This window comes from Delphinus delphis, chromosome 16, assembly GCF_949987515.2.
Source record: "Delphinus delphis chromosome 16, mDelDel1.2, whole genome shotgun sequence".
Lineage (NCBI taxonomy): Eukaryota > Metazoa > Chordata > Mammalia > Artiodactyla > Delphinidae > Delphinus > Delphinus delphis.
The window spans coordinates 1,983,527-1,997,551 of NC_082698.1; the positions used below are offsets into that span (position 1 = coordinate 1,983,527).

Consider the following 14,025-nt stretch of genomic DNA (forward strand, 5'->3'; position numbering starts at 1 on the left):
AGCACTGATCCCGGAGTGGGCCCGTGAGCCTGGATAAGGGGGTTTATCTCCTGGAGCAGCTGCCATTTCTGTTTCCTTCTCCCCGACTCGTGTGGCCCCAAAGCATCTGCACGACAGGGCTTGTGGCATCGCTCGTGTGAATGTGATGAAGCAGATTCCTCTGCCCTCAGAGCCACTGAGAATACGATTCTCTTCTGCAAACCCATTGGGAGGGACACTCCCGAGTTTTGCTGCCACACCTCTTCTGATTGCACGGACAGCGCAGAAATATTCATAATCCCGAGTATCTGAATGGACCCAGCCAGTCTGTCCCAGTGGAATTAACTGGGAGGCATGGCCCGTCCTCCGTGAGACGTGATGGCCTTGTGAGCATTTGAGAAATACATGCAGCATCTCTCTCATCAATGTCTAAGTTTTCCACCCCTTTGTTTCGGAACCAACCAGGCCCATCTTACCAGCACAACATCAGGCTAAGCCATGTGGGAGATTAGGGCCGCCGGAGACGCCTCCCTCTCCTTCCCAAGGATGTGCGTCTCTGACTGTGTCCCAGTGGCCTCAGCTGAGCAGTTTCACTAAGGAGATTTTCACAGTGTTCTTGTCTCGTTGAGGTGGCTGCTTCCATTGGCCCACCCATTCCATAGGTACTCATGCGTGATCCTCAGCAAAGACACCTGGGAATGGGAGGCACCAGCTGCAGTGCTCTGGGTCTTCTCTGGAGAGACACTGGGGTGAGCCTAGACCCCTATCTCACAGGGGTTTCAGAAGAAGCCCGTATGCTGTTCACGAAGAGAAAAGGCCAACCTGAATGCACACTGATGTCGTAAAGCAAAGCCAGCATTTACGACTTTTGTTGTTTTTGTTTTTGTTTGTTTTTTGCGGTACGTGGGCCTCTCACTGTTGTGGCCTCTCCCGTCGCGGAGCACAGGCTCCGGACGCGCAGGCTCAGCGGCCATGGCTCACGGGCACAGCCACTCCGCGGCATGTGGGATCCTCCCGGACCGGGGCACGAACCCGTGTCCCCTGCATCGGCAGGCAGACTCCCAACCACTGCGCCACCAGGGAAGCCCCATTTATGACTTCTGGACGTTATAAAGTGTGCCGGCAGATTTCATGAGTTGCTCACACTCAAGAGGACTTGATAGCTAAGCCCATCAGATTCCCAGTTGCTTAAAAATGAGGCCGAGAACGGTCCCTTTTTTCATAGGTTGGGTGATAAATAAGATTTTTTAATCGCATTTTTCAGGACTTCAGCTCAGAAACTCATGTGCTTATAGAATGATGGCACTAGGTGTGTGGATTTCTAGTAGTTTAAAAAGTGCATGGTTTGGGGCATTCCTTGGGGATTATGGCTTGGGGAAGGGGCCTTCGGTTTTGTGGTTTTGAAATATGTAAGTGGAAGGTTTCGTTTTTATATTGTTTCACTAGTATAAACCACAGTAGGGCTTTCTTTAAACTTTGGTCTATAAAGAGGCAGGATTCGTTGAGTAGCAGAGGATTAATTTAACCCTGTCTATTTAGATAAATGCGTTAGAGACATTTTATTGAAGGTGTCTTCCTTCTGCAAAGTATCCCTTGGAAGTGGCTTTCCCAGGCGCCGAGAAAGAAAGACTCTTCCATACCCTGGACTTTGATTCAGGCCCTCCAGGGTCCGTCTGCGGGTGACCCCCAGCCAGCTTCCCAGCAGCGGGCAGCCTTGGGGAGACTGACTGACACAGCGGCCAGCTCTGCAGCTGAGACCCCTGGACTTGGGTCCAAGTCTGTGTTGAAATATGGAACCCACAGGCCGCAGGCCCTCGCCAGCCCAGCCACGGTGGTCTCTCTCTGCGCTAAGAGAGGCATCCACCATGAGGTTTCTGGTGCAAAGTTGGTCCAGATGAAGGAGGGGTTCTTTACCAGGTGTCCTCCCACCATCAGGGAAGCTGCATCTTCTCCCATGTGGCAGGAAGACCCCCTCCCTGGTGGGGGATGGCCGGCGCCCCTTCCCTCAGATGCAGAAGTGGTGTTGCCTGGAGCTGTAGCGGCACTTGGGCCGAGACGTGTGAGGGAGGGTTTCGTTCACCCGCAGTGCAGGTACACATCACAGGCAAGACGGCTCTGGAGCTGAGGTGCCTGAGCTGTAGCTCTGGAGCTGTGGACACCTGCAGGGTCTCTTCCACGAGGTGAATCTTTGCTCCTTGGGAAACGTATGCGCTTCGTGTTCCGATGGCAGCTCTTCAGAGCCTCACCAGGCACATACAGCTAATAAGACAGAATCGTGCTCTCAGAAGAACACATGCTCATCATAGGAGAGTGGCAACACCCAAAGAATAGAAATACGAAAACCATCACCTGAAGCCCCGCCCCAGTTATTATCATCAATGGGTACCTTCCTTCCAGTCTTTCCTTCTAAAAGCAGATTTTAAAGGAATAGCAAGGATAAACATCCCCACCCCAGTTATTATCATCAATGGGTATCTTCCTTCCAGTCTTTCTTTCCAAAAACAGAATTTAAAGGAATAGCAAAAATAGGGCTTCCCTGGTGGCGCAGTGGTTGAGAGTCCGCCTGCTGATGCAGGGGGCGCGGGTTTGTGCCCCGGTCCGAGAGGATCCCACATGCTGCGGAGCGGCTGGGCCCGTGAGCCATGGCCGCCGAGCCTGCGCATCCAGAGCCTGTGCTTCGCAACGGGAGAGGCCACAACAGTGAGAGGCCCGCGTACCGCAAAAAAGAAAAAAAAACCAAAGAAATGGCAAAAATAAACATTTGTATTATACAGTATAACCAAGATTGAACTGTAGTTGAACATGGCTGAACCAAAGTTTTTTAATATAGTCAATTTCATAAGGTTCAACCTAACTTATACATTTGTATACTGTTTTCTCCTTTTACCCATTTTTAAACTATTACTATAAACCTTTGGAAACATTTTTGATGCGGGTGTAGTAGTCAATTCATTGTCAGTTCAAAAATCCCTTTTTTCATTTATTTAGTTTATGGCCCAGTTTTGCTAGTTTAAATAATATTCTGGTGACCATATCGATGCCTTGATGTTGGTTTTTTTGTGTGTAGGATTGTTTCCTACATGCTGTCAACATTTGACCTATATTACCAAATAGTTTTGGAAAAAGTCGTTTTCTTACAATGTATTCTCCCAGCGGTGTTTGACCGGCGTGCTCCACCAGCACTGAATAGTAAGAAGTATAAATATTTACTGTTTGTTATTTTTTGAATCTCATTCTTCTTCACCTTTGGTTTGGGTTTTCTCTTGGTTTCTATGCTGTGGTTCTTCTTTCCTGAATTAGCTCTCATGGCCTTTGGCGATTCAGCTCTGCAGTTATTACTGTGGTCACCTCTCTATTAGTGAGTAGATGGCGGTCTAATCATGAAGACGACCTTGGGGGAGTTGTGGACCACCCACTCTAATGCCTGGAAAGGGGTTATAACTGTCCCTAACGTGAAAGAAAAGTAAGCAAAATTAGCTGAGATACGGTGGAATAACAGTACAAAATTTTATTTATCAAATCAAAATACCAAAAAAAGTGCCAAAATTGGCAAAATACCATGAGTACTAGGAGTTGAGGGTGGGAATCGACACGTCCCAGAGTTTGGGGGAAGTACGCAGCCCCTTTCTCACTTCTGGATCACCTGTGGGTCACCTGGCTCACCTGGGCTCAGGGGAACCTTCCACATGCCGACCACTCCCCCCTCTACATTTAGGGATCGAGCGTCTCCAGGGGCAGCGTTCCACCAGGGAGGGTGGGAGTGGGAGGCAAACCCCCACGCCCCCGCCTTCGGTGGGATGAATTGCAGGCAGATTCCAGCGTGTTCTACATGAGTCTCCATGGTTCCCTGGGGACACGGCGCCCTGCAGCCCCCCAGGGGCCACCTGCCCACTTAGGCACCATCCTTGGTTCTTCTCCCTCCACGTGTCAGTGTCCTGCACGCCTGGCATCACCTCCCCAATGCGCCGCCGTCACCCAGGCTCCCTTCTTGTGGCTGCTTCTAGATGACTGTGGAGATGACACGGCCTCCTGTCCGGGATGAGCCAGGAGCGCAGTCAGCTCACTTCGTCCTGTGCTGTGTCCACCTCAGGCCACTTTAATTGTCAGGAGCTCCAGAACCAGAACTAGAAGACACAGCTGTGCCTTCCAGGAAATTGGATAAAGAGGGTAATGGCGTGAGTGCTAATTACAAGCAACACGCCATCTGTCATCAGCGGAGCCTACGGGCGGCGTGGAGGACAGAGCAGAGGATCAGGGGATGCTGCGCACATCCTCACGCGTGACCCGCAGTGTCAGGGCGGCAGGGTCTGGCGCTCAGGAGGGTGGCCCCGCAGGGAGAGCTAGTGGGCAGGGGGGGGTCTGGGCTCGGGAGGGGTGAGGTGAGCACCGACGGAGGGAGGTGGTGTTGGGGCGCAGGTGGGGGCTGGAGGTAGAGAAGCCAGGAGGGCAAACTTGGGCAAATGCACGGAGGGGCTGTGGCCACGGTCTCCGGCCCCTGGAAGCAGAGGGCAGTGGGCTCAGGCTGGAGGGAGATTCAGGGACCGTCTTCAGGGGCCACTGGGCCTCCTGCATGGCTCAGCATGTCAGGTCCCACCCAGTGGCCTCGTGCCCCCTCAGAACTCCCGCACCTGCTTCTCCCCTTCCCAGGTGAGAGAGGCCTTCATACCACCCGGCTGAGGCCTTGGTCCATTTCCCTGAGACCAGGAGAGACCAGAGGTGATAGGAAGGGGAGAGAGGATGCCAGCCAAGGTTCCGACCAGCACGTGCAGGCAGACAGACAGGCAGACGGGTGCCTTCCTCTCTTCCTTCGGCTCCTGGCCTTTTCTGTGACCCAAGGGTTGACAAGCACTCAAAACTGCCTTTGGTTTCGGAGACGAAGCATGCCTGCCTCCTTTGGGTGCCCAGCCTGGGGGCAGGACCCCGAGGGGACGGCCATGGCCCCGTGGCACCCACGGGACTTGCATTATTATCTCGCTTTTTAGCCTTAACCCAACGCTCTCAGACCACGTTACTTAACGGAGTCCCTTTCCCCAGGAGCAATGCAGGACCCACTCCTTGGCCTTCGGAGAGGTTTCCGTGAAGGTGGGGCTGAGGTTGGAGGCGGTGTCATCCGGGGAAGGGTCATCTCATGGTGGCTTCCGAGGGGGCGTCACCCTGCCGTGCCCCACAGGTGGAGGGGGTGGAGGGGTCAGCCACCCGGCGTGGGACCCTCGCTGGTGGGAGTCGCTCAGGGCCGCTCAGCTGGACAGGACGCTGGGTGGACAGCTGGGGCCAGACCCGAGAGGCCTCGGTGCTGGCCGAGTGGCCGACCCATTGGTCTGAGGGCTCTTGGAAAGATGGGGGCTGCGAGTCAAGGGAAAATGATGCTGGGGGGCGGGGAGCCGTCAGGAGGCTGCTGTGGCCGCAGGCAGGAGACGGCCACCCCCAAAGGCGACAAGGATGACGTTGTCATTTTGCTACTTGTGCTGGCACGATTCTTTGGGGTTTTAAACAAGGTTATTTTTCTGGGAGAAGCTTGACAACAGCTGTGACAGGAAGGACCTGGTGTGTGTGGCCGCAGAGAGGGTACCCGTGTCTCCCCTTTGATCTCCAGCCTCGCTGGAACTGTCATGCCTCCAGCAGTGACACCTGTAGGTGCAGACAGCGCCACACGGGATGCCCACGTGTCAGCCAGCCAGGCGGCGGCCTCGGGCCAATGCCGGGGGCGGACGCCTGCTGACAGTTTCCACTTTATGGCGGCATCTGTCCAGGTTTGGGAACTGCGCCCTGGCCGGTCCACTCTGCGGCTCCCTCTCTGTGCCTGTGTTTCAGACCACCAGCGCTGGTGTCTTCTGTTGTAGAAATGGCAGGGGACACAATTCAGACAACCGAGGATGACTCAGGGGGGAGTCTGCCGGCGGGAGAAGCACAGGACTGCAGGAGGCTGGCCTCCAGTACAGCTCAAGGGACGCGCTGCCCATGTGTCCCGATTCCCAGCCCATGGGGGGTGATGTTCCAGAGGGGAGTTAAATAAAGCTGTGCATGAGTGTTAACCAGAGGCCAGCGGCGTGGGCCGGGACAGTGTCCAAACACACTCTCACCAAGACAGTTACTGCTGACCTTCGCCCACGGCACAGAGTCACCTGGTGTCAGCACCCTGAGATGGAATAGGTTGCCAAGTGTCAGGAGATGTATACATCACAGAACACGACCCAGGAAGGGAGACGGAGGCACTACACAACACGGTCAGGCTGCAGGGAAGGACGGGACTTCTGCAGGAAAGGGTCTAAAACTGGCTGAAGAATTCCACGATCCTGGACCAAATCACATGTAAAATGTCAAAGATTCAAAGGACTGTTGGGCAGACGAGGGATGGAGATCACTGTTGAGAAACGAAGGCCAAGTTAGAGGCAAGAACATGCATTTGTCTTGGGGACCTGCTATGTGGGCAGAGTTCTAGGGTGGCCCCAAGACTCCCACCCCGGGGCACACATCTTGAATAACCCCCTCTCTTGAGAGTGGGCAGGACTCCAAATAGGATGGGGGGGCCACCCCCATGTCGGTGTGACACCATGTTATGTAAGATTGGGTATCATATATAGAGATTCTCCCACTGGCTTTAAGGAAGCCAGCCTATTGTGGAGGGCCCACCGTGGAGAACTTGGGGACCCCTGGGAGTGGAGAAAGGCTCCCCACAGGCCTCCAGCAAGAAAGGGGAGGCCTCAGCCCCTGCCCCATGGAATGAACCTACCAGACAACATGACCGTGGGGACACAGGTCCAGGGAGGCTGGGCTTCCATCAAGAGTGAGTCTCACAGTCGAGGGAATGACAGTCATCAGGGTCCTTCTTTGGGAAGAGTCTGTCTCACAGACAAGGCTGTGTCCACCCGCAGGCAGTGATGGGCCCTGTTTCACACTCAACTGTCCAGACTTCCCTTCTGCTCCAGCCTCTGTCGCAGGTCCCAAGCCCGGCTGCCCCTCTGTCCAGAACTGCCACCCTCCTCTGAACTTCAAGAGCATCTGTTAGTGTGGCTGTCAGGTTATGCGACGACGTCTGTTTTATCACAAATTACAGTCACTGGGGAGACGGCTCATCTTGCCTTGTATACAGATTGTAAATTCCTCTGGAGGCAAGGACAATGTATTATTTTTTAAAAATATAGTTTATTATACATCTAGAACTCCAAAACTTCTCAACAAACTGGTGGCATCAGTTATGTGACGCCAATTCTTAACAATTGTTGGCCTTCCTTACAAAACTAGGACCTTGGAGGGGTTTACAGGTCTACATGGTGGATAGATGCCCATCTGATTGGGCTGTATTGAAGTTGGCCATTCCTTCTCTCCAAAGCCACCCTAATGCTCACGTGGTCAAGTGTCAGCTCTCGAAAAACAGAGGAATCATTCTGCCCTGATGCTTTTCCAGAGCCCCTACCCCCAATCCCTGTAACGTGTCAAAATTTCACCATGTTTTTAGTCAACTGAGAAAAGTCCCTGGGTGGAGTTTGGGTCACCCTGCCTGATAGAAGAGCTCATGAGTATTAAAAAGGGCTTTCCTTTTTATTACTGAAGATAGGAGTTGTCAAGTTTGAAAAATCATTATGTTACGATGTACAAAGCAAAGCACAATTCCTATTGAAATAATATCTCTACCGGAAATATTCTAACCTGCTCAAAGTAAGAATGTGAAGGGATCTTGGTTTTGTAAACTGCCCATTGGCTTCACCTCCCCACGTCCCGGGAGTCCCTCCCCTGCCCCGGCTCCTAGATACACATCACATCTGGCTCTTCTTCCCCCGTTGCTCTCCAGACAAGGCCCTAGTTCCTAAGTAGGTCTGGGAGTATCCTGCACATCTGCTCTGCCCGTCTCTCCTGCCTCTTCCCAGCCCCTCACAGCCTCCTTCATCCCAACCATGTTCCACCCTTGTAATCCCCACATTCCCCACAGTTCCTGGAGCCTGGCCTTTGCTCCACAGACACTTCCTCCTGAACACCTCCCAGGCCCTTCATGGGCCCAGTTCCAGCACAGTCATTATTCGAGACAACTTCTCCCCAGGCCCTTCTCTGTGTCCCCTTGGCTCCTGGGCATGTCTCTGGAAGGACGCTAATGCCCCCCAGGAGATCCTGAGTTATAGCTTTTCTGCCTCACCCCAGACCGTGGGCCTCCTTATGTCAGTGGCCTTGATTTATTTTCTCTGAACCCTCAGCACCCAGCATGGGGCCTAAGGCACAGTCAATATTTGGTCAATGCTTTTAAATGAATAAATTATTTTTGGATGACTTAAATGTTTCACTGCTCCATCAGCTGAGAGAGTCTGGATCAACAACATCCCAGCAGCAGTGAGCTCACCCGGCACCCAGGTCTCCAATAAGAGGGACCAGGGCTTCTTGGAGAATGCTGATTCTAGGGCCAAGGTAGGAGCGATATGAGATGACCCTGGAGCATCTTGAAGGGCCCAGAAAACAAAATGATGGGGTACGTCCCAGGGACACAGGAGCCAACCACAACAGCCAAACCAGGAGCAGATCGATAATCATGTTAGATTATAACCCAAAGTATGAAATAAATATCCATGAGTCATATTGATATAAACAAATGATTGAACAAATACGTAAATGGGAGAGAATGGACAAATATCCCATCCAGAAGAATGCCAAAGAGCTTATACAGATACTCCCATCTCAGGAGGTGGAGCCGGACCCCTTAAGTGTGGGCTATACATTGTGACCTCCCTCCAAGGAGGACAGCATGGGATAGGGGAAAAAGAATAAATTCATAGAGGAAAGACCTCAGCTGGTCAGTCAAGGTCAACGTCAGCTCTGATAAGTTACATTGACAGTATGGACCTTGATAGGATGTGACAAGAAGGGCACGTTTTCTGGGGTCTTCCTCCCCAAACCCACAGCCCTGGTCGAACCAAGAGAAAAACTGAGACAAATCCCAGCAGAGGTACATGTCACAAAATACCTGACCAGTACTCCTCAGAACGATCAAGGTCATCGAAACCAAGGAGAGTGAGAAACTGTACAGCCCAGAGGAGCCCGAGGAGACATGAGTGATGTGGGGTCCTGCGTGGAATCCTGGGACAGAAAAAAAATTAGGCAAAAACTAAAGAAACCTGAGTAAGGTGTGGACTCCTGTTAATAACAGTGTAGACACGTAGCATACTAACATTAAGATGTCAGCAATATAGGAAACTGGGTATGGGGTAGACGGTAGCTTCATAATAGTTTCGAAAATTTTCTATAAATCTAAAACTATTAGAAAGTAGGGTGGTTTGTTTAAAAAGGTGACTTACCTAAAAAAGGTTTAAATGTTGATTAAAAATCAATTGAAATTGTGCCAAACTCTGATTATTTCTAAAACACTGTCCTCTGTTACGACCTGCGGTGTCCTGAAAAGTTTTACAAATACGTCCTTTCACAATGTGTCATTTCAGAATGTCCCAGCTTCACAGGCGTCGTTGGGGTTTTAGATCAGGACGCATGGCTCTGGAAGATATCCAGGGAGGAAATAGTGTCATGAGTCTAGAAATTCGATTTTCAAATGCTCTAAATATTGATTTTCTTAAAAGTTTGACAAGTTGAACACTTTTAAACGATGCCACATCCCTCAACCCCCGGTTCCTTAGTGCTGGGTCTCACCATTGATCATTTCAGTGTGACTCCAGGCTCAGCATGAGATGCTAAAAGCAGCTCTATTGACTCTCTTTCTTCAGGTGTCAGCGTTTTCTACCTGGGAGAAAGAATTACATAAAATCGTGTTTGATCCGCGCTATCTCCTGCTAAATTCCGAGGAGCGGAAACAGGTAAGGTGGTAGGAGGTGTGGTGACGGACTCGGGGACGCAGAGTTAAAGTGATGCTCCGTCCTGACAGCTCTGCGGACGAGCAGGTGCCTGTCACCTTTGCCGTGTCAGTGGGGAAGCCATGAGAATCCACTGCTGGCCTGTGAGCTTGTGAACGGGAAGAGCTACGGGTGCGGCGGGAGGCTACCCTGGCGCCTGCTCTTGGCGAGCCGCCTGGTCGTGACCCCATGAGACAAACACAGAGGTGAAAACTCAGCTTTGGGGAACATTGCCCACATCCTGGGTGACTGTATTAAAAAGACTTAAGATCTGATATAATAAAAGTGAAATAGGAGAGGGTCCAGGGAACAACAGTAGCAAAAGTAAAGGATGGACTTTTCTAGAAAGTGGGTCCCCAGAAAAGCAAGAATGGATTAGAGATAGCTGGCCCAGAGGTCACTTTAAATGGACACGTGACAGGGGTCCGCCCTGGCTTGTTGAGAAGTCAAGTCACGGAGCCAGAACTGTCTCCCGGATTAAGCAGACAGACAGAGGGACGGGCTGTGCTGACCGGTGGGGACGCCTGAGCTTTCACACCCTGCCAGGATCTGGTGGCTCCTGGGGCACATCCAGCAAGGGCCCCGAGATAAATTCCAGAAGGATCCAGATTCTGCGTCTGCATCTGTGTTCCCGCCCCAGTCACGCGTCTCCCTCCCTCTGCCCTCTGCGTGCAGAGCAGATACATGTGGAAAGTGGGCGACCAGGCGTCATCGCTGGAGACACAAGCCCACGAGGGTCATCTCACCTCCGATGTCGCGGCCCTGGCGGCATCCGTCTGATTTCAGACAGCAGGGTCTGGGAAAGCCCGGGCCAGGGGGATGGAACGTGCAATTTTATTTTCAATTCTGTCCTCAACTCGTGAAATTCCCTTAGGTGTAGACCAAGGGGCTCCACGCAGGCCAGGCGGGCGGGGCCTCGCTTTGTGTTCGGGTGTTTTATATCTGTTTTCCCCACAGCCGAGGAAACTCGGTGATTTTAACCATTGGTAATATCTCACCCTTTTGTCGCCCTGTTACAAATCACAAAGTTCAGCTCTCCAGCTGTGACCAGAGAGAAGCCCGTTTATTTTGGTGGCAAGATCACTTTAAACCGTAACAGATAAAGGTCAGCACAGCTGCAGACTCTGTCACTGACTGTCGTGATCAGCGCTCTTCCATCTCTAGTCCATGGATGGTTTTAGAGGCCATCAGCCTCTTTAAAGGAAGCTGAAGAAGTGAAGAAGTAAGACCCTTCCCACCACACCCCCGAGAAAAGCCGAGCTGATGATTCAGTTATTAAGCCCCGTCTCTCAGACGTCAGGGAGCTCAGGGCGCTGTTTGCCTGGAATGGACCAGGCTCTTGGGCAGGGCAGGGTCTCCTGCCCTCCGGGTGTCTGGGGGGTGGTCATGGCACAAGACTCACCCACGGGAGCAGGGCGGCTGGACTCCCACAGCCCTGGTGAGAAAGACAGGCGCTGACCGAGAGGGGCTGTGACTGCCAGGGTGCTCTCGGGGCAGACAGATCAGACTAGAAGGTCAGCTCACAGCCAGAGCCCGCCGTTTGGTGGGGGGCCCTCAGACGTCCCTGGGAAATCGTGCAGAGGAAACAGCAGGCCTGTGTTCATACCACAGCGTGGTCCCAGAGCCCCACCAGGAGGAGGAAGCAGGGCTCCCCGTAGCTAAAGGCCTCAGATTGCATGCCGGCATCGTAAGGGAAACCCCACCCCAGCAAATCGACAGGGTTGTGGTTTCTAAGAGGCACAGGGCTGAAGCTGAACTGATGAAGGAAACAATATTTGGGCCCCATTCAGAAAACACAGTCCTATTTATGAATGAATTGGGCCGGCAACACCAGACATGGACTCTGCGTGGGACCTACTGTCACGTAGTGCTCGTGGGAAAAGCCGAGGCTCATGGTGTGTGCACCCACCCTTCCACGGGGTCTGCAGAGGAGATGTGACTGAGCCGAAGTAGAGCGTAGGGGTCCTGGGAGCGCTCGTCAGACCTGTTTCTATGGTAACACAGAGTGTTCCATCTTATTTCACTGGGACACGCCATGACGAGATAATGGCCAATGGTCTCTCTTTTAAAAAGTCATGCCCCATTTTGAATAAAACTGGTATAATTTGTTAAAGAGGAGGGGGAAGAAAACTGTTACATTAAATTATAGCGGCATAAATAAAGCAGCAGAGCAAAGGCAGAGGAGGGAGCAAATCTGATTAGAGGGATAAATGATTCCAGACAGAGAGAGAAGGAGGCCTTTCTCACCAGCTCTGACCCACCACCAGCCAGGGTTTCTATCCAGATTTAGAATTAATAGAGCAAAACTCTGACTAATGATGGACCCACACGCTTTTATTTGCATAATAACCCTGCATTTACCTTCTTTATGAGCTTAAATTATAGAAGAACTGGAGAGTTTACATGACCGCTTGCCTTGAAGGTGAAATAAGCCAACCATATTCTTACTGAAATATATACGCACGCTCTCCATCTAAGGCCTGTTCCTGAATATTTCATTTTGCTGATGATTCTTCAGGAGGCGAGTAGCATTTTGTATTTATACTCCTGTAAAGGCTGGCCGTGACTGAAATGGAATCTGAAACCATCAGGCAGAGCCGGGACACCCGTTCTGCAGGGGAGTGATGGGGTTTCGGCCAAGTCGCCACCGCCTGGTTCCATGTCCTCGGCAGGAGGGCGGGAGATTCCCTGAGCTCTTCGTCAGATTCCAGTATCTGCAGTGGCCACCGATTGGGTTGGTACAGAATTGCTATTCATTGGCCTCATAGGATCAGATGTGGGCTCTTTGCTGATCTTCTTATCTGCGTTCGTACACACATCTAAATTTTCTCCAGTTTATTCTCCTTTCAACGTTTTCGAGGCTTGGAGAGCTTTGGGAATGAAACAGCTGTCTCCACCTCCCTTTGGCTTTAGTCTACAAATGACAATTTTCTGATATTAGAACAATGAGCGGTCTTAATCCAAGCAAGGGAGGCTCACTCTATGGTCTACTGCAAAGGATGATTCCCTGCTGGCATTTTGTCATGTCGGCTGCCAGTACCCAAGAGAAACCTTCCCAGGGTCTTGGATGGATTTGCCTACCAGACAATATCGATATCCTGTGGGCTAAGGGTCTGGTTTTCCTGTGGAGGTAGCCTTCAAAGCCCATTCTCGTCGAGCTGGGGAGAGGGAGTGCAGTGCCCGGTGGTCGGGTCTCCTCATTGGGTGTTTCCATGACACCAAGGAGAGGCTCACCTTGCCCACAGGAGCCCCTGGGGAACCAGACCCTTGTTCACAAGTGGGTCTTCTTGAAGACTAGAGTGTGGGAAACAAGAGATGCTAGGTTGACTTTCTTTTCACAAGTTCAAAGTCATTTTGGAGACTCAAATGCCAGTTACATTGCCACAGGGATTACTAGAACAAAGTACAGACTCTCACGTGTCATGGTACCGCTGGCCAGGATGTGAAAGTCGGTGAGACAGTGCGTGCAGGTAAGTGGTGCTCAAGAGGTTCCAAAACAAGAAATATCGGAGCACTGGAGCTGGGATTTCCAAACTGTCCACTGCTCCCGCCACACCTCTAGAGAGGGCCGCCCACTCATACCCAGGATTTCCAAGCAGGCTGATTCAGCGTTTGGCCCCCAGATGGTGTCTGGACGTGGAAAAGCGCACTGGCCTCGTGGGAGAGCAGGTGTAATTGTCCAGACACTTGCTTTCACGGAGAGGCCAGATTAAAGGCTCTGGTTTTTAGCTCCAGCAACTGTGAAAAAGACAGGCTTATCTCAGATTCTTGCTGTGTTTTGTGTGGTGTTTGAAGCGCAGGAGTTCATTTCCAATACGCATTCTTGTAATAGTTCTGTTTTGTGTGTGTCTTAAGATATTTGAACAGTTTGTCAAGACAAGAATAAAAGAAGAATACAAGGAAAAGAAAAGCAAATTGCTGCTGGCCAAAGAAGAATTCAAAAAACTTCTAGAGGAATCTAAAGTCTCACCCAGGTATGGAAAGTGAGTTAAGTCCAGGCGATTTCTGGGGCTGGGAATTTACCAAATTTTGTAAGGGGTCTTTTAAAGTCAGTTTGGGTTAAATCATGTGACCTATGTTCCACAGACATCAAACATGTAATTTTGGAGAGGTAAGCCCTTCTCCCCTGTGCCGGCCGTGAGCAAACCTCCCAGCCCTGCTTGCTAACCAAAGGCATCCCAGCAGCTCTGTCCAGCTTACGTGGTGGTTTTCCACAGGTCAG

General features: G+C 51.5%; 1 protein-coding gene across 1 annotated transcript in view; it reads left to right on the forward strand.

Moving 5' to 3' along the window:
- The window catches only part of TCERG1L (transcription elongation regulator 1 like), a 200,083-nt gene that overhangs the window by 181,838 nt on the left and 4,220 nt on the right, over window positions 1–14,025 (forward strand). The window contains exons 10-11 of the mRNA XM_060033828.1: window positions 9,678–9,767; window positions 13,659–13,777. Of these exons, the coding sequence (XP_059889811.1) occupies window positions 9,678–9,767; window positions 13,659–13,777 (209 nt within the window). The remainder of the gene's footprint in view (window positions 1–9,677; window positions 9,768–13,658; window positions 13,778–14,025) is intronic.